Source organism: Salvelinus fontinalis, chromosome 32, assembly GCF_029448725.1.
Source record: "Salvelinus fontinalis isolate EN_2023a chromosome 32, ASM2944872v1, whole genome shotgun sequence".
NCBI classification, from domain to species: domain Eukaryota; kingdom Metazoa; phylum Chordata; class Actinopteri; order Salmoniformes; family Salmonidae; genus Salvelinus; species Salvelinus fontinalis.
In genome coordinates, this window is record NC_074696.1 from 9389149 (window position 1) to 9408168 (window position 19020).

A 19020-nucleotide genomic window follows, 5' to 3' on the forward strand; every position below is an offset into this window, starting at 1 on the left:
GTGATTTATGTAGGAGTTTACCGTCGCACACACACAAGATACAAAACACACACAAATGTATCACACTTATGAGGAAAACATGACTAATTTTCTCTCTGGCTCTACGCTGACATCTAGCGATGCTGCATCACTCTGTGGAACGCACAACCGATGTAAAAACAAGGGCTGACTGCCACCTCGCCGGGGTGTCAGGGCCTTCGGTTGCGCAGGACAGAGACACTCTGGGGGGCTATACCCGTGGGCAGAATCCGCTGTCTGCCGCCGAACCAGCAAGAACGCAGCGATGAGCGAGACAGAGCAATAACAACGACGCTATGCGCGGATGGTACTGCATGCTATAGGGACCATGTGCTCACAAAACAATAACCAAGCTGTTAGATCAACAATTGATATGGATATTTCGCTTATGATTTATCTAATGGGTACTTTTATGGGATTTATTTAATAATAGGTTACATAGTAAAGAAATATCTGTACATTTTTTAAATGTCTATTATCTAATAATGTTCGATCACTATTAAGACTGGCTGTGGTTTAAATAGTACGTCATTTAATTATATTGACTGAAATTGTTTACTTTCTTTTCTTGTTTATATGATTCATATCACACGACCTAAATCCAGAATCCGCATTACATTGAACTAATGCATGTGTTTGTATAAAGCACGGGTCTTATTATTGAGAAAGGCGGCAGAGAAAGGACTGCAAATAACTAGTGCCTCTCAGTTCGCTTCAGACCAGCGGTTCAGACAGTCAGACAGAAATGAGGTCAGATACACGAACGCTCATTGCACACTCCGATTATTATTACACGGTTTATTCAGCCAATGGACGCCGGCGGGGAGTGGTTTTGGCCAAAAACAGGATAGAGACAGCCCGTGATTGGCTGTTTCGAATGGCTTTTATTTCTCGGGAGGGGATATAAAAGTGTGTGGCGTTGAACGTTATGTTTACAGTATACTGGCAGACCGATCAGGAAAAAGGGGACTATGAAAAAGTGCGACACTTCCATTCTTCCACATGGTTCTCTTACTGCTCAGGCGAGCTGCGCAGACAGCGATATTAAACATCTCATAGGAAAGTTACAGAGTTGTTTTCAGCAGCGAAGTGCTCTAGGTATCACAGGGCGAGTTTTCAGTCGCACTGGCAGTTGAACGTTTGAGTGCAGAACGTTGAAGTTTGAACTTGTTATTTCGTGCGTCTTTTTTGGAAGATATACGCGCACCGGAGACAGTGTCTCCAAAACGGACTGATCAGACAGAGTACTGCAAAGAAAGAGAGAGGAGACTTGCAATAACTTTTACACATTCAGTCTGTGTGGTTACATAAACATACATTTCTTGAGTGACTGAAACAAAACTCTGATGATATAACATTGGCAACTTTTACGCACTTCACACCATAACAACATAATTCTGAATAGCACTTTTTTTTAAAATTAGGTTTCCTGTCTAACCGAGAGACAGAGAAGGAAAGAAAGAGAAACGATGGTACAGCACATCAGCCACGCAGAGAGCACGGATCCCTTCTCTCCCGGCGGTGACTCCACCGATACCGGGGATATGGACTTGGACATGGACGTGTCCCCGACTCCCGGGTCTCCGCTATCCTCCAACGGAGGGGACCGAGGCAACGTCGCCTGGTGTAAAACCCCCACGGGACACATCAAGAGACCGATGAACGCGTTTATGGTGTGGTCTCAGATAGAGAGGAGAAAGATTATGGAGCAGAGCCCGGACATGCACAATGCTGAGATCTCCAAGCGGCTGGGCAAGCGCTGGAAACTACTCAAAGACACAGACAAGATCCCCTTCATCCGGGAAGCAGAGCGGCTGAGGCTCAAGCACATGGCCGACTACCCTGACTACAAGTACCGTCCAAGGAAGAAGGTTAAGACACCCAGTACTAAGACAGAGCGGGGGGAGAGAGTAGAGAAAGGAGCAGATAGGAGCGGGGGTTCTAAGTCCTCATCGAAAAGAAGCTCTGGGTCTATGGGGGCCAGCAGAGCGCACAAGCAGGGACAGGGGAGCGGCAAGCTGCCTACCCAGGGGCCGGAGTGTGCGTCTTCTGCGGATCACCACACACTCTACAAATCCAGGTCAGTGACTAGCGCCAGACAGATACCAGACAAGCCAGCCAGGCGCAGCTACATGTTTGGCGGGGGAGGGAGCTTGGACAGCGAGCCACCCTCTGTGGGAGTCCCTGGGAGTCCTGCTCTGAGCAGCTCGGCTGAGTCCAGTGACCCGATGAGCCTGTACGATGACCAGGTGACGGGGACTAGCAAAGCGCGCTCCACTAACCCTTCATCATCCTCATCATCAAAGGCCCGCCTCAGGTATACACGTGCGTCCTCTCCAACCCCGTCCGCCTCTCACTCCTCTTCCTCCTCCCTCTCTTCTTCCTCGGATGAAGAGCAGGAGGATGAGCGGTTCGAGCTAGAGCCGAGCCCCGGGTTTAAGAGCACGTCTCTGGGCAGCATGGGGCCGTGTGTGTCGGAGCTGGACAGGGATCTGGACTGGAGCTTCGGGGAGTGCGGGGCGGGATCTCACTTTGACTTCCCCGACTACTGCACCCCAGAGGTCAGCGAGATGATCTCGGGAGACTGGCTGGAGTCCACCATCTCCAACCTGGTCTTCACCTACTGAGCGGCAGAGAGAAGGAGAGAAAAGAAAACGCACAGAGAAAATAAGGAAAAGAGAACCCCTTTGCTTCTTAAACCCCGTGAGAATCTGCAGACATTCAGATTATTGGGGAGTGAAACGTGCACCAAACAATTCTCCTGCGTTCCGGAAAAGACTAGCCTAAGTTGCCGTACATGTGTTTAGGTAATTCAGGCATGGTGTTGTGCATAAGAACAGCGTGTGTTTCATCTTGTGCTTATTGACAGGGATCAAAGACACCAATTGGGACAGGCACTGGGCGCATTGCTGCCTTAGTGCGCAGACCAGCCGGAAATAAAGTGCTTAGCTTGCATTTTGGAGACGGGATAAATCCTTTCTCACTCCCTCTGATCCCGCCTCTGTTTAGGACTGACACACAGACGGACTTACTCAACCGGGTCGCAGAAGGACGTTTTTTCTGGCTGATGGTGATGATGACTGTATGAATAAAGTACATTTTTCGGAGAGCTTGACGTTGCAAAGGGGGGTTGAACGTTTTATAAGTGACCCAGTCGGGGGATTTTCCCGCCTGTGTTGATGATGTTTATGGAAGTTAATATTCAGGGTTTGTTTTTCTTTTCTGAAGCTTAGAATAATAAATAACAGCAAACACGTGCTCCCTGTGGAGTATTGATGACCCGGTATAATAATGTTTATGACAATGTGATTACAGCGCTGAGTGTGCGTGTGTGTGTGCGTGCGTGCGTGCGTGCGTGCGTGCGTGTGTGTGTGTGTGTGTGCGTGCGTGCGCGTGTGTGTGTGTAACCACAGAACACAGTTCACAATCACCAGCTTTCCTCTCAATGGCAGGACTTTTAATTAATAACAACTTAAACTCAGAATCTTTTGTCTGAAAACTTGTACGCTCTCAATGCACATTTCAGGACTATTTCCTTTAGTGCGCAACTCCTAGTGCTTCTGACTTTGTAGTTATTCTATATCAGATGAAGTTTTTTTATATCGCTGTATTTATACCAGCCGAACATGTTTTTTTTTTTGTGTTTTTTATACTTTGAAGTATTGTTATCATATAATAGGTCTCGTTTATGTGTAAGCCATGCACCTGTCTGTATCCCTCTGCGGAAGGGCTAGACGTAAATCTTATTTGAATGTTAATATCTCTGACTTTTTAAAGGAGAACTCAGTGTGTCATTTTCTAAACGTGTATTTTTGTAGGAGGTCTAAGGAGTGATGCTGGTGGATTTTTGGTTGGTTTCTGTCTTCGAAGCCAGAGGGTCCGTTGTCACACAATCTGCTCCCTATACTATGTTTACGCTTTGATAGTATCACGCCACATGCTTCTTAAAGGCACAGTGTCTATATTTCACCAGCCGAGGAAAACAAACTCACTCACTACTACGCTGGAGCATCATCTGCACCCAGTCACTGCGTTTCTACAGTGGGGTTGGATAACCTGGACCCAATCTGTTTGCGCTGTCATGTTAAGACCTTGCAAAAGAAGTGGCATGATGGCACAAACAGACTGGTACCCAGGCTATATCAGAACTGTTAGAGAGAGAGATGCTGTTGGATTGAGTGAAAACATCTGTATGCTTTTATGGTGATATGTTTGATTTCAAACCACTGGATGGAATGTGATACTCACTCATTCTAAATGCCTATTTGAGTCAGAGGGAGATGGAGGGAGATGGAGGGAGGTGGAGGGAGGTGGAGGGAGATGGGGGGAGGTGGAGGGAGATGGGTGGAGGTGGAGGGAGGGAGGTGGAGGGAGATGGAGGGAGATGGGGGAGGTGGAGGGTGGTGGAGGTGGGTGGAGGTGGAGGGAGATGGAGGGAGGTGGAGGGAGGTGGAGGGAGATGGGGGGAGGTGGAGGGAGGTGGAGGGAGATGGGGGGAGGTGGAGGGAGGTGGGGGGAGATGGACGGAGTGCTTTGATTGTCTATCATTGTGCAATTGCATAATAAGAATATTTAGTAAGGTTTTTTTCTACCTGTTGGCTTACTTACTAGCAAATTGTTTTCCTATATTATGGCATGGCAAATTAGCATTTGGTATTTCAGATTCAGGTATATGTATAGCTGTTGTGTTTTAGATTTAAAAATAATAATAATATCAATTAAAGATATTTATGTTTATTGACTGTATTATAAGGCAGATAAGATTGTGTCTATGATTTATGTATAATGGTCAACGACAGGCACTAAAATTGCCATCTTTCGACATTCTGATGTTAAAGATGATTGGTCCAGGAATGTCTCTCTTTATACCATTTTATTTTTCTTTCTTTTTTTTTCTTCATTTGTGCAATATGCTGTGTGTATGATCATGTTTCCTCCAATCATACAATAACTCATTTGAATATAGAACTCAACGCCAGCCAATCGGGTCAACGACTGCCTCAGACCTCTGTACAGAAAATGTTTATTTGTTTGTTTGTTCGTTTGTTTTTTCAAGAAGGAAATAAAATCAGCTGGAACTGAATCTCTTTGTGTTGATTTGATGGCAGTAACAGTGTTTGGGTACAATCCCCGGGGAAGCCAAGCAGTAACAGTGTTTGGGTACAATCACCAGGGAAGCCAAGCAGTAACAGTGTTTGGGTACAATCACCAGGGAAGCCAAGCAGTAACAGTGTTTGGGTACAATCACCGGGGCAGCCAAGCAGTAACAGTGATTGGGTACAATCACCGGGGCAGCCAAGCAGTAACAGTGATTGGGTACAATCACCAGGGAAGCCAAGCAGTAACAGTGATTGGGTACAATCACCGGGGCAGCCAAGCAGTAACAGTGATTGGGTACAATCACCGGGGCAGCCAAGCAGTAACAGTGATTGGGTACAATCCCCGGGGAAGCCAAGCAGTAACAGTGATTGGGTACAATCCCCGGGGAAGCCAAGCAGTAACAGTGATTGGGTACAATCCCCGGGGAAGCCAAGCAGTAACAGTGATTGTGTAACAGTCCTGACCTATTTATGTTAGTTTTTATGTGTTTTTGGTCAGGGCATGTGTTTTGGGTGGGCAGTCTATGTTATTCGTTTCTATGTTGGTTTTGGTTTGCCTGGTATGGCTCTTGATTAGAGGCAGGTGGTTTGCATTTTCCTCTAATCAAGAGTCATATTTAGGTAGGGCATTCACACTGTTTGTTTGTGGGTGGTTGTCTCCTGTGTCTGTGTCTATGTTTGCACCATACGGGACTGTATACGGTTTGTTCATTTCGTTCTTCACGTTGTATGTAAGTTCGTCGTTCAGGTCTGTCTACTTTCGTTTTGTTCTTTTGTTAGTTTATAGTGAAGTTCGTGTTTTCGTCTTGTCTTTAATAAATCATTATGTCTTCAAAATCCGCTGCGCCTTGGTTCCCTCAATACTCCTCCTTTTCGGTTGAAGAGGAGGAGGATTATCGTTACAGAACCACCCACCAACCCAGAGCCAAGCAGCGGAGTCAAAGGAGAAAGGGACAGGAGAAGAAGGAGCAATGGACATGGGACGATGTGTTGGATGGAAAGGGTGTTTACACATGGGAGGAGATCCTAGCTGGTAGAGATCGCCTCCCATGGGAACAGCTGGAGGCACTGCGGAGAGCAGAGGCTACCGGAGAGAGGAACCGGAGCTATGAGGGAACGCGTCTGGCACGGAAGCCGAAAAAGCCCGTGAGTAACTCCCAAAAATTTCTTGGGGGGGGGCTAAAGGGTAGTGGGCCAAGGGCAGGTAGGAGACCTGCGCCCACTTCCCGGGCTTACCGTGGAGAGCGGGAGTACGGGCAGGCGCCGTGTTACGCAGTAGAGCGCACGGTGTCTCCTGTACGAGTGCATAGCCCGGTGCGGGTTATTCCACCTCCCCGCACTGGGAGGGCTAGATTGGGCATTGAGCCAGGTGTCATGAGGCCGGCTCAACGCGTCTGGTCTCCAGTGCGTCTCCTCGGGCCGGCATACATGGCACCTGCCTTACGCATGGTTTCCCCGGTTCGCCTACATAGGCCGGTGCGGGTTATTCCACCTCCCCGCACTGGTCGGGCAACCGGGAGCATTCAACCAGGTAAGGTTGGGCAGGTTCAATGCTCAAGAGTGCCAGTACGCCTCCACGGTCCGGTATTTCCGGCACCACCTCCCCGCCCCAGCCTAGTACCTACAGTGTCTACACTATGCACTAGGCTACCAGTGCGTATCCTGAGCCCTGTTCCTCCTCCACGCACTCTCCCTGTGGTGCGTGTATTTAGCCCGGTGCCTCCAGTTCCGGGCCCACGCACTAAGCTACCAGTGCGTCTCCAGAGCCCTGTACACACTGTATATTCTCCCCCTACTAATCCTGATGTGCTTGTCCTCAGCCCGGCGTCACCAGTGCCGGTACCACGCATCAGGGATAGAGTAGGCTTTGAGAATACAGTGTGCCCTGTCCCTGCTCCCCGCACTAGTAGGAAGGTGCTTGTCAGTAGCACGGTGCCTCCAGTTCCGGCACCACGCACCAGGTCTACAGTGCGCCATATCCGGCCAGAGCCATCCGTCTCCCCAGCGCCATCTGAGCCATCCGTCTCCCCAGCGCCATCTGAGCCATCCGTCTTCCCAGCGCCATCTGAGCCATCTGTCTCCTCAGCGCCATCTGAGCCATCCGTCTCCCCAGCGCCATCTGAGCCATCCGTCTGCCAGGAGCCTGCAAAGCCGCCCGTCTGCCATGAGCCTGCAAAGCCGCCCGTCTGCCATGAGCCTACAGAGCCGTCAGCCAGACAGGAGCCGCTAGAGCCATCAGCCAGACAGGAGCCGCTAGAGCCGTCAGCCAGACAGGATCCGCCAGAGCCGCCAACCAGACAGGATCTGCCAGAGCCGCCAACCAGACAGGATCTGCCAGAGCCGCCAACCAGACAGGATCTGCCAGAGCCGCCAACCAGACAGGATCTGCCAGAGCCGCCAGCGAGCCATGAGCAGCCAGAGCCGTCAGAGCGCCATGAGCAGCCAGAGCCGTCAGTGAGCCATGAGCAGCCAGAGCCGTCAGAGAGCCATGAGCAGCCAGAGCCGTCAGAGCGCCATGAGCGTCGTGAGCCGTCAGCCTGCCATGAGCGTCGAGAGCCGTCAGCCTGCCATGAGCGTCGAGAGCCGTCAGTCTGCCATGAGCGTCGAGAGCCGTCAGCCTGCCATGAGCGTCGAGAGCCGTCAGTCTGCCATGAGCGTCGAGAGCCGTCAGCCAGCATGGACCTGCCAGAGCCGTCCAAACAGGACCTGCCAGAGTCCTTCAGCCGGGATCTGCCCCTTGTCCCGGTGTTGCCCCTTGTCCCGGTGCTGCCCCTTGTCCCGGTGCTGCCCCTTGTCCCGGTGCTGCCCCTTGTCCCGGTGCTGCCCCTTGTCCCGGTGCTGCCCCTTGTCCCGGTGCTGCCCCTTGTCCCGGTGCTGCCCCTTGTCCCGGTGCTGCCCCTTGTCCCGGTGCTGCCCCTTGTCCCGGTGCTGCCCCTTATTCCAGTGATGGTCCTTATCCTGGTGCTGCCCCTTGTCCCGGTGCTGCCCCTTGTCCCGGTGCTGCCCCTTATTCCAGTGATGGTCCTTATCCTGGTGCTGCCCCTTGTTCTGGTGCTGCCCCTTGTCCCGGTGCTACCCCTTGTCCCGGTGCTGCCCTTTGTCCCGGTGCTAGCTGTTTATTTAGGGGAAGCTAATGTTTGGGTGGTCAGTGGAAGGGGTAGAAAGAAGAGGGGAGTGACTATGGTGGTGCGGGGACAGCGTCCTGAACCGGAGCCACCACCGTGGTCAACTGCCCACCCGGACCCTCCCCTGGACTTTGTGCTGGTGCGCCCGGCGTTCGCACCTTGGGGGGGGGGTACTGTAACAGTCCTGACCTATTTATGTTAGTTTTTATGTGTTTTTGGTCAGGGCATGTGTTTTGGGTGGGCAGTCTATGTTATTCGTTTCTATGTTGGTTTTGGTTTGCCTGGTATGGCTCTTGATTAGAGGCAGGTGGTTTGCATTTTCCTCTAATCAAGAGTCATATTTAGGTAGGGCATTCACACTGTTTGTTTGTGGGTGGTTGTCTCCTGTGTCTGTGTCTATGTTTGCACCATACGGGACTGTATACGGTTTGTTCATTTCGTTCTTCACGTTGTATGTAAGTTCGTCGTTCAGGTCTGTCTACTTTCGTTTTGTTCTTTTGTTAGTTTATAGTGAAGTTCGTGTTTTCGTCTTGTCTTTAATAAATCATTATGTCTTCAAAATCCGCTGCGCCTTGGTTCCCTCAATACTCCTCCTTTTCGGTTGAAGAGGAGGAGGATTATCGTTACAGATTGGGTACAATCCCCGGGGAAGCCAAGCAGTAACAGTGATTGGGTACAATCCCCGGGGAAGCCAAGCAGTAACAGTGATTGGGTACAATCACCGGGGAAGCCAAGCAGTAACAGTGATTGGGTACAATCCCCGGGGAAGCCACGTCAGGGGGAAAACGCTTTAGTACAACCTATGTGTTGTGGTAATTGTGTTGTTTGTTCTATAACCTGTTAGTTACGGTGTCAACCCCACGGTGTCAACCTGCCTTGACACCGTGACATACAGGCCTAAAGGACGAGACACTAAGAAGACACGGTGGCAGAATGAATTACACCACACCTTTGTTTCATTGCAACACCATAGAGACAACATTTGTCCTGTGAAGTCTACAAAATATATTGCATGTAAAAAACAGTTACATGACCTACAACACGGTCAAACAAAATGAATGTTTCCCACATTTTCGACCTACTAAACTATTTGTATTTTTTCTGTCGATGATATTTAGATTGCGCTGATTGGGTTTGAAGCCACATCCAAACGTCCTTCCTTTGACACTTTTTCGTTGGTGATCCAGAACCATTCACGACTGAGCTCTGGGACCAAACCATCATCACAGTCCAACCTAGAAGTATTAAATGAAGAACAACAGGGTACACAAATTAATTCCTACTCTTAGAGGAGAACAGGAGGTTTCTTTGTGTGTTAAGCTGAATCCAGTATTACACCTGAAATCAATAGGAGTGGATCATCTCTCTGATTCCCTAACCCTACATCAATAGGAGTAGATCCCCTCTCCCCTCTCTGATTCCCTAACTCTACATCAACTGGAGTAGATCCTCTCTCCCCTCTCTGATTCCCTAACCCTACATCAATAGGAGTAGATCCTCTCTCTGATTCCCTAACCCTACATCAATAGGAGCGGATCCTCTCTCTGATTCCCTAACCCCACATATATAGGAGTGGATCCTCTCTCTGATTCCCTAACCCCACATATATAGGAGTGAATCCTCTCTCTGATTCCCTAACCCTACATCAATAGGAGTTGATCCTCTCTCTGATTACCTAACCCTACATCAATAGGAGTAGATCCTCTCTCCCCTCTCTGATTCCCTAACCCTACATCAATAGAAGTAGATCCTCTGTCTGATTCCCTAACCCTACATCAATAGGAGTAGATCCTCTCTCTGATTCCCTAACCCTACATCAATAGGAGTGGATCCTCTCTCTGATTCCCTAACCCTACATCAATAGGAGTAGATCCTCTCTCCCCTCTCTGATTCCCTAACTCTACAACAATTGGAGTAGATCCTCTCTCCCCTATCTGATTCCCTAACCCTACATCAATAGGAGTGGATCCTCTCTCTGATTCCCTAACCCTACATCAATAGGAGTAGATCCTCTCTCCCCTCTCTGATTCCCTAACCCTACATCAATAGGAGTGGATCCTCTCTCTGATTCCCTAACCCTACATCAATAGGAGTGGATCCTCTCTCTGATTCCCTAACCCTACATCAATAGGAGTGGATCCTCTCTCTGATTCCCTAACCCTACATCAATAGGAGTGGATCCTCTCTCTGATTCCCTAACCCTACATCAATAGGAGTGGATCCTCTCTCTGATTCCCTAACCCTACATCAATAGGAGTAGATCCTCTCTCCCCTCTCTGATTCCCTAACCCTACATCAATAGGAGTGGATCCTCTCTCTGATTCCCTAACCCTACATCAATAGGAGTGGATCCTCTCTCTGATTCCCTAACCCTACATCAATAGGAGTGGATCCTCTCTCTGATTCCCTAACCCTACATCAATAGGAGTGGATCCTCTCTCTGATTCCCTAACCCTACATCAATAGGAGTGGATCCTCTCTCTGATTCCCTAACCCTACATCAATAGGAGTGAATCCTCTCTCTGATTCCCTAACCCTACATCAATAGGAGTAGATCCTCTCTCCCCTCTCTGATTCCCTAACCCTACATCAATAGGAGTGGATCCTCTCTCTGATTCCCTAACCCTACATCAATAGGAGTGGATCCTCTCTCTGATTCCCTAACCCTACATCAATAGGAGTGGATCCTCTCTCTGATTCCCTAACCCTACATCAATAGGAGTGGATCCTCTCTCTGATTCCCTAACCCTACATCAATAGGAGTAGATCCTCTCTCCCCTCTCTGATTCCCTAACCCCACATCAATAGGAGTGGATCCTCTCTCTGATTCCCTAACCCTACATCAATAGGAGTGGATCCTCTCTCTGATTCCCTAACCCTACATCAATAGGAGTGGATCCTCTCTCTGATTCCCTAACCCTACATCAATAGGAGTGGATCCTCTCTCTGATTCCCTAACCCTACATCAATAGGAGTGGATCCTCTCTCTGATTCCCTAACCCTACATCAATAGGAGTGAATCCTCTCTCTGATTCCCTAACCCTACATCAATAGGAGTAGATCCTCTCTCTGATTCCCTAACCCTACATCAATAGGAGTAGATCCTCTCTCTGATTCCCTAACCCTACATCAATAGGAGTAGATCCTCTCTCCCCTCTCTGATTCCCTAACCCTACATCAATAGGAGTGAATCCCCTCTCTGATTCCCTAACCCTACATCAATAGGAGTAGATCCTCTCTCTGATTCCCTAACCCTACATCAATAGGAGTAGATCCTCTCTCTGATTCCCTAACCCTACATCAATAGGAGTAGATCCTCTCTCCCCTCTGTCTGATTCCCTAACCCTACATCAATAGGAGTAGATCCTCTCTCTGATTCCCTAACCCTACATCAATAGGAGTGGATCCTCTCTCCCCTCTCTGATTCCCTAACTCTACATCAATAGGAGTAGATCCTCTCTCCCCTCTCTGATTCCCTAACCCTACATCAATAGGAGTAGATCCTCTCTCTGATTCCCTAACCCTACATCAATAGGAGTGAATCCTCTCTCTGATTCCCTAACCCTACATCAATAGGAGTGAATCCTCTCTCTGATTCCCTAACCCTACATCAATAGGAGTGAATCCTCTCTCTGATTCCCTAACCCTACATCAATAGGAGTGAATCCTCTCTCTGATTCCCTAACCCTACATCAATAGGAGTAGATCCTCTCTCTGATTCCCTAACTCTACATCAATAGGAGTAGATCCTCTCTCCCCTCTCTGATTCCCTAACCCTACATCAATAGGAGTGAATCCTCTCTCTGATTCCCTAACCCTACATCAATAGGAGTGGATCCTCTCTCTGATTCCCTAACCCTACATCAATAGGAGTAGATCCTCTCTCTGATTCCCTAACCCTACATAAATAGGAGTAGATCCTCTCTCCCCTCTCTGATTCCCTAACCCTACATCAATAGGAGTAGATCCTCTCTCTGATTCCCTAACCCTACATCAATAGGAGTGGATCCTCTCTCTGATTCCCTAACCCTACATCAATAGGAGTAGATCCTCTCTCTGATTCCCTAACCCTACATCAATAGGAGTGAATCCTCTCTCTGATTCCCTAACCCTACATCAATAGGAGTAGATCCTCTCTCTGATTCCCTAACCCTACATCAATAGGAGTGAATCCTCTCTCTGATTCCCTAACCCTACATCAATAGGAGCGGATCCTCTCTCTGATTCCCTAACCCTACATCAATAGGAGTGGATCCTCTCTCTGATTCCCTAACTCTACATCAATAGGAGTAGATCCTCTCTCCCCTCTCTGATTCCCTAACCCTACATCAATAGGAGTGAATCCTCTCTCTGATTCCCTAACCCTACATCAATAGGAGTAGATCCTCTCTCTGATTCCCTAACCCTACATCAATAGGAGTGGATTCTCTCTCCTCTCTCTGATTTGCCATGTGGAGAAAACGTGGCTACCATGGCAACACTGTATCGAAGACCAAGGAGGCCACGCACAATTCACTGGGGACCCCATTTCTGTGTGTGTGTGTGTGTGTGCGTGTGTGTGTGTGTGTGTGTGTGTGCGTGTGTGTGTGTGTGAGATGGGTACAGACAGCACTTTGGAATAGGGGAGGGGTGCCAGACTTTCCTCTAGGCATGACTTGATTGGGGGGGGGGGGGGGGGGGGGGGGGGTCTGTCTGTCTGGCCGTCTGGCCGTCTGTCTGTCTGTCTGTGTGTGTGTGTGTGTGTGTGTGTGTGTGTGTGTGTGTGTGTGTGTGTGTGTGTGTGTGTGTGTGTGTGTGTGTGTGTGTGTGTGTGTGTGTGTGTGTGTGTGTGTGTGTGTAATTGGGTGTGTGCGTTCTGTCTATTCTAGTGGATTGTGCCAGAGACTGCCTTCTGCCTCCTAAATTCAATTCATTCCTTCTGGATTTATTCATTTGTCTCCTGAATCTAATGACAGAGACAGAGACAGTTGAATAAGGAGAGAGACCCACCCAGAGGTATAATATTTAGTGTGGATTCATTATTAAGGGTTAGAGACAGAGACAGTTGAATAAGGAGAGAGACCCACCCAGAGGTATAATATTTAGTGTGGATTCATTATTAAGGGTTAGAGACAGAGACAGTTGAATAAGGAGAGAGACCCACCCAGAGGTATAATATTTAGTGTGGATTCATTATTAAGGGTTAGAGACAGAGACAGTTGAATAAGGAGAGAGACCCACCCAGAGGTATAATATTTAGTGTGGATTCATTATTAAGGGTTAGAGACAGAGACAGTTGAATAAGGAGAGAGACCCACCCAGAGGTATACTATTTAGTGTGGATTCATCAATGTTCTATTCCACCGGAGACTAATCATTTCCCTCAGTGTGTATTATGGAGAGCAGAGACGTGAAAGCAACAGGTGGACATCTCTAGGAGGGTAATGTCAATTGAATTAGTATAATATTCCTCTTGATTAAAGTTTTTTACATAACATGTATTTGTGTCATGCAAAAAAATGTACGGATCGGTCTGAAACCCACCCTTATCCCCAATGTATCACCAAAAATTTTAGACCAGATCTCTATGGCTAGATCTCTATGACTCTAGGCCTGGTCAAAAGTAGTGCACTACACAGGGAATAGGGCACCATTTGGGACATAGCCTAGGACAGAGAATGGTGAGGGTCATTACACAGACTGTATTTAATAAGGAACAGGCAGCTCAGACTGTATTTAATGAGGAACAGGCAGCTCAGACTGTATTTAATGAGGAACAGGCAGCTCAGACTATATTTAATGAGGAACAGGCAGCTCAGACTGTATTTAATGAGGAACAGGCAACTCAGACTGTATTTAATGAGGAACAGGCAGCTCAGACTGTATTTAATGAGGAACAGGCAGCTCAGACTATCTTTAATGAGGAACAGGCAGCTCAGACTGTATTTAATGAGGAACAGGCAGCTCAGACTATCTTTAATAAGCAACAGGCAGCTCAGGCTGTATTTAATGAGGAACAGGCAGCTCAGACTGTATTTAATGAGGAACAGGCAGCTCAGACTGTATTTAATGAGGAACATGCAGATCAGACTGTATTTAATGAGCAACAGGCAGCTCAGACTGTATTTAATGAGGAACAGGCAGCTCAGACTATATTTAATGAGGAACAGGCAGCTCAGACTGTATTTAATGAGGAACAGGCAGCTCAGACTGTATTTAATGAGGAACAGGCAGCTCAGACTGTATTTAATGAGGAACAGGCAGCTCAGACTATCTTTAATGAGGAACAGGCAGCTCAGACTGTATTTAATGAGGAACAGGCAGCTCAGACTATCTTTAATAAGCAACAGGCAGCTCAGGCTGTATTTAATGAGGAACAGGCAGCTCAGACTGTATTTAATGAGGAACAGGCAGCTCAGACTGTATTTAATGAGGAACATGCAGATCAGACTGTATTTAATGAGCAACAGGCAGCTCAGACTGTATTTAATGAGGAACAGGCAGCTCAGACTGTATTTAATGAGGAACAGGCAGCTCAGACTGTATTTAATGAGGAACATGCAGCTAAGACTATCTTTAATGAGGAACAGGCAGCTCAGACTATCTTTAATGGGAAACAGGCAGCTCAGACTGTATTTAATGAGGAACAGGCAGCTCAGACTGTATTTAATGAGGAACAGGCAGCTCAGACTATCTTTAATGAGGAACAGGCAGCTCAGACTGTATTTAATGAGGAACAGGCAGCTCTGACTATCTTTAATAAGCAACAGGCAGCTCAGGCTGTATTTAATGAGGAACAGGCAGCTCAGACTATCTTTAATGAGGAACAGGCAGCTCAGACTGTATTTAATGAGGAACAGGCAGCTCAGACTGTATTTAATGAGGAACAGGCAGCTCAGACTGTTTTTAATGAGGAACAGGCAGCTCAGACTGTATTTAATGAGGAACAGGCAGCTCAGACTATCTTTAATAAGCAACAGGCAGCTCAGGCTGTATTTAATGAGGAACAGGCAGCTCAGACTGTATTTAATGAGGAACAGGCAGCTCAGACTATCTTTAATGAGGAACAGGCAGCTCAGACTATCTTTAATGAGGAACAGGCAGCTCAGACTGTATTTAATAAGGAACAGGCAGCACAGACCGTATGGATTGGAGTCACACTCACAAAGAGAAAAATACTTAATTGTTCGTGAAAATTACTTTTTTCTCTATTTTTTAGGATAGTAACTGAAATAATCTAATTCGTGCAGATGGACATGAATGCTTGAAACATCAGATGCCAATTTTATAAAAGAAAGAAAAAGTTAAATACATTGAATCGTGCTTAGCTGCTGGAGCTGACACATGGGTGGGGTCTGAGATGGAAAAAACAGGCGAAATGGATTATGGTCATTGTAGTTAAATACCACATTTTTGTGCTGAACTATAGTAGGTTGTGAAAACTACAACTCCCTTCAGTCCAGCGTCCCACATAGTTCTTGACGTGATTTCTCTAGTGATTTGATTTCTCTATAGAGAAACGGGGGAAAAAAAACACTCTAAATGGAATTCAAGTCATTGAACTGACGTACACTACCGGTCCAAAGTTAGGACACACCAAATCATTCAAGGGTTTTTCTTTATTTTCACTATTTTCTACATTATCAAATAATAGTGAAGACATCAAAACTACGAAATAACACATATGGAATCATGTAGTAACCAAAAAAGTGTTGAACAAATCAAAATATATTTTAGATTTGAGATTCTTCAAAGCTGCCACCCTTTGCCTTGATGACAGCTTTGCACACTCTTGGCATTTTCTCAACCAGCTTCATGAGGTAATCACCTGGAATGCATTTCAATTAACAGGTGTGCCTTGTTAAAAGTCACTTTGTGGAATTTCTTTCCTTCTTTGAGACAATAAATTGTGTTTTGACAAGGTAGGGGTGGTATACAGAAGATAGCCCTATTTGGTAATATTATGATACTAACAGCTCAAAGTAGCAAAGAGAAACGACAGTCCATCATTACTTTAAGACATGAAGGTCAGTCAACCCTAAAAATTTCAAGAACTTTGAAAGTTTTTTCAAGTGCAGTCGCAAAAACCATCAAGCGCTATGATGAAACTGTCTCTAATGAGGACCGCCACAGGAAAGGAAGACCTGGAGTTACCTCTGCTGCAGAGGTTAAGTTCATTAGAGTTACCAGCCTCAGAGTTCAGAGTTCAAGTAACAGACACATCTCAACATCAACTGTTCAGAGGAGACTGTGTGAATCAGGCCTTCATGGTCAAATTGCTGCAAAGAAACCACTACTAAAGGACACCAATAATAAGAAGAGACTTGCTTGGGCCAAGAAACACAATCAATAGAAATTAGACCGGTGGAAATCCAAATTTGAGAGCTGAACACACCTACTCATTCAAGGGTATTTGTATTTGCCAAGGCATCAGCTACTCTTTCTGGGGTCCAGCAAAATTAAGGCAGTTTATACAATTTTTAAAACATTGCAATACATTCACAGATTTCACAACACACTGTGTGCCCTCAGGCCCCTACTCCACCACTACCACATATCTACAGTACTAAATCCATGTGTATGTATAGTGCGTATGTTATTGTGTGTGTGTGTCTGTGTGTCTGTGTTTGTGTTGCTTCACAGTCCCCGCTGTTCCATAAGGTGTATTTGTATCTGTTTTTTAAATCTGATTCTACTGATGCATCAGTTACCTGATGTGGAATAGAGTACCATGTAGTCATGGCTCTATGTAGTACTGTGTGCCTCCCATAGTCTGTTCTGGGCTTGGGGACTGTGAAGATTCCTCTTGTGGCATGTCTTGTGGGGTATGAATGGGTGTCTGAGTTGTGAGCCAGTAGTTTAGACAGACAGCTCGGTGCATTCAACAATACCTCTCATAAATACAAGCAGTGATGAAGACAATCTCTCCTCCATTTTGAGCCAGGAGAGATTGACATGCATATTATTAATATTAGCTCTCTGTGTACATTCAAGAGGCGGCCGTGCTGCCCTGTTCTGAACCAATTGCAAAGTCCTGTTTTGTGGCACCTGACCAAACAACAGAACAGTAGTCCAGGTGCGACAAAACCAGGGCTTGTAGGACCTGCCTTGTTGATAGTGTTGTTAAGAAGGCAGAGCAGTGCTTTATTATAGACAGACTTCTCCCCATCTTAGCTACTGTTGTATCAATATGTTTGACCAGTTTACAATCCAGGGTTACTCCAAGCAGTTTAGTCACCTCAACTTGCTCAATTTACACACTATTTATGACAAGATTTAGGGTTTAGTGAATGTTTTGTCTCAAATACAATGCTTTTAGTTTTATAAATAGGTGAAAAGATGATCTCTACATGTGTGGTTCCCACCGTGAAGCATGGAGGAGGAGGTGTGGTGATGGGGTGCATTGCTGGTGACACTGTCTGTTATTTATTTAGAATTCAAGGCACGTTTAACCAGCATGGCTACGCCATCCCATCTGGTTTGGCACTTAGTGGGACTATCATTTGTTTTTCAATAGGACAATGACCCAACACACCTCAGGGGCTATTCGAACAAGAGTGATGGAGTGCTGCATCAGATGACCTGGCCAACCCAATTGAGATGTTTATTTTATTTATTTAACCTTTATTTAACTAGGTAAGTCAGTTAAGAACATATTCTTATTTACAATGACGGCCTACCCTGGCCAAACCTGTCACGCCCTGGCCTTAGTATTATTTGTTTTATTTATTATTTTAGTTAGGTCAGGGTGTGACATGGGGTTTGTGTGTATTTTGGGGTATTATATGGTAGAGGGGGTGTTTGGTGTAGTTTATGGTTTGGTGTTGAGTGTATGTGTCTAGCTGTGTCTATGTTGGGTGTAGTTCTAGGAAAGTCTATGGTGGCCGGAATGGGTTCTCAATTAGAGACAGCTGATTTCGGTTGTCTCTAATTGGGAGCCATATTTAAGGCTGCCATAGGCTTTAGCTGTTTGTGGGTCATTGTTTGTGTATATGTATAGTTCTACGTAAGTAGTTTGTGTGTGCACTTACGTTTGAAGTTTTCACGATCGTTTGTTGTTTTTCGTTAGTGTTGTAATAGTGTGTCGTGTTCATCTTCGTCGTTATTAAAAAGAAGATGTATTCAAATCATGTTGCGCCTTGGTCCTCTCGTTCATGTCAACACGATCGTGACAGAATGACCCACCAATACCGGATCAAGCAACATGACCAGCGGCAACAGGAGCAGCACAAAGAGGAATGAAAATGGGAGCGTAATCTGGACTACACTACATGGGAGGAGATCGACAGGTGGGCGATCGACCCAGGGCGAGTGCCGGAGCCAGCCTGGGATTCTCTGGCGCAGTGTGAGGAGGGATACCGGCGAATGGAGGCAGCACGACGACGCGGTAGGAAGCCTGTGAGTCAGCCCAAAACATTTCCTGGGGGGAGGCTAAGAGGTAGTGGGCCGAGGGCAGGTAGGAGACCTGCGCCCACTTCCCAGGCTAACCGTGGAGAGCGGGAGTACGGGCGGACACCGTGTTACGCAGTAGAGCGCACGGGGTCTCCTGTACGTGTTCATAGCCCAGTGCGGGTTATTCCACCTTCCCGCACTGGTAGGGCTAGATTGGGCATTGAGCCAGGTGCCATGATACCGGCTCAACGCGTCTGGTCTCCAGTGCGTCTCCTCGGGCCGGTATACATGGCACCAGCCTTACGCATGGTGTCCCCGGTTCGCCTACATAGCCCGGTGCGGGTTATTCCACCTTCCCGCACTGGTCGGGCGACGGGGAGCATTCAACCAGGTAAGGTTGGGCAGGC

The 19020-nt window shown here is 47.1% G+C and overlaps 1 protein-coding gene across 1 annotated transcript; it reads left to right on the forward strand.

Annotated features, from left to right (window-relative positions):
• The first annotated feature begins 933 nt into the window (after window positions 1-933).
• Window positions 934-4333, forward strand: LOC129830694 (transcription factor SOX-4-like). Its single transcript, XM_055893305.1, has one exon. It carries the CDS (start codon window positions 1488-1490, stop codon window positions 2643-2645), a length of 1158 nt encoding a protein of 385 aa, XP_055749280.1. The 5' UTR covers window positions 934-1487; the 3' UTR covers window positions 2646-4333.
• The last annotated feature ends 14687 nt before the right edge of the window (window positions 4334-19020 follow it).

Excerpts from the sequence above, each read along its gene's own strand:
- LOC129830694 (XM_055893305.1), top strand. The coding sequence starts at position 1,488 with ATGGTACAGCACATCAGCCACGCAGAGAGCACGGATCCCTTCTCTCCC.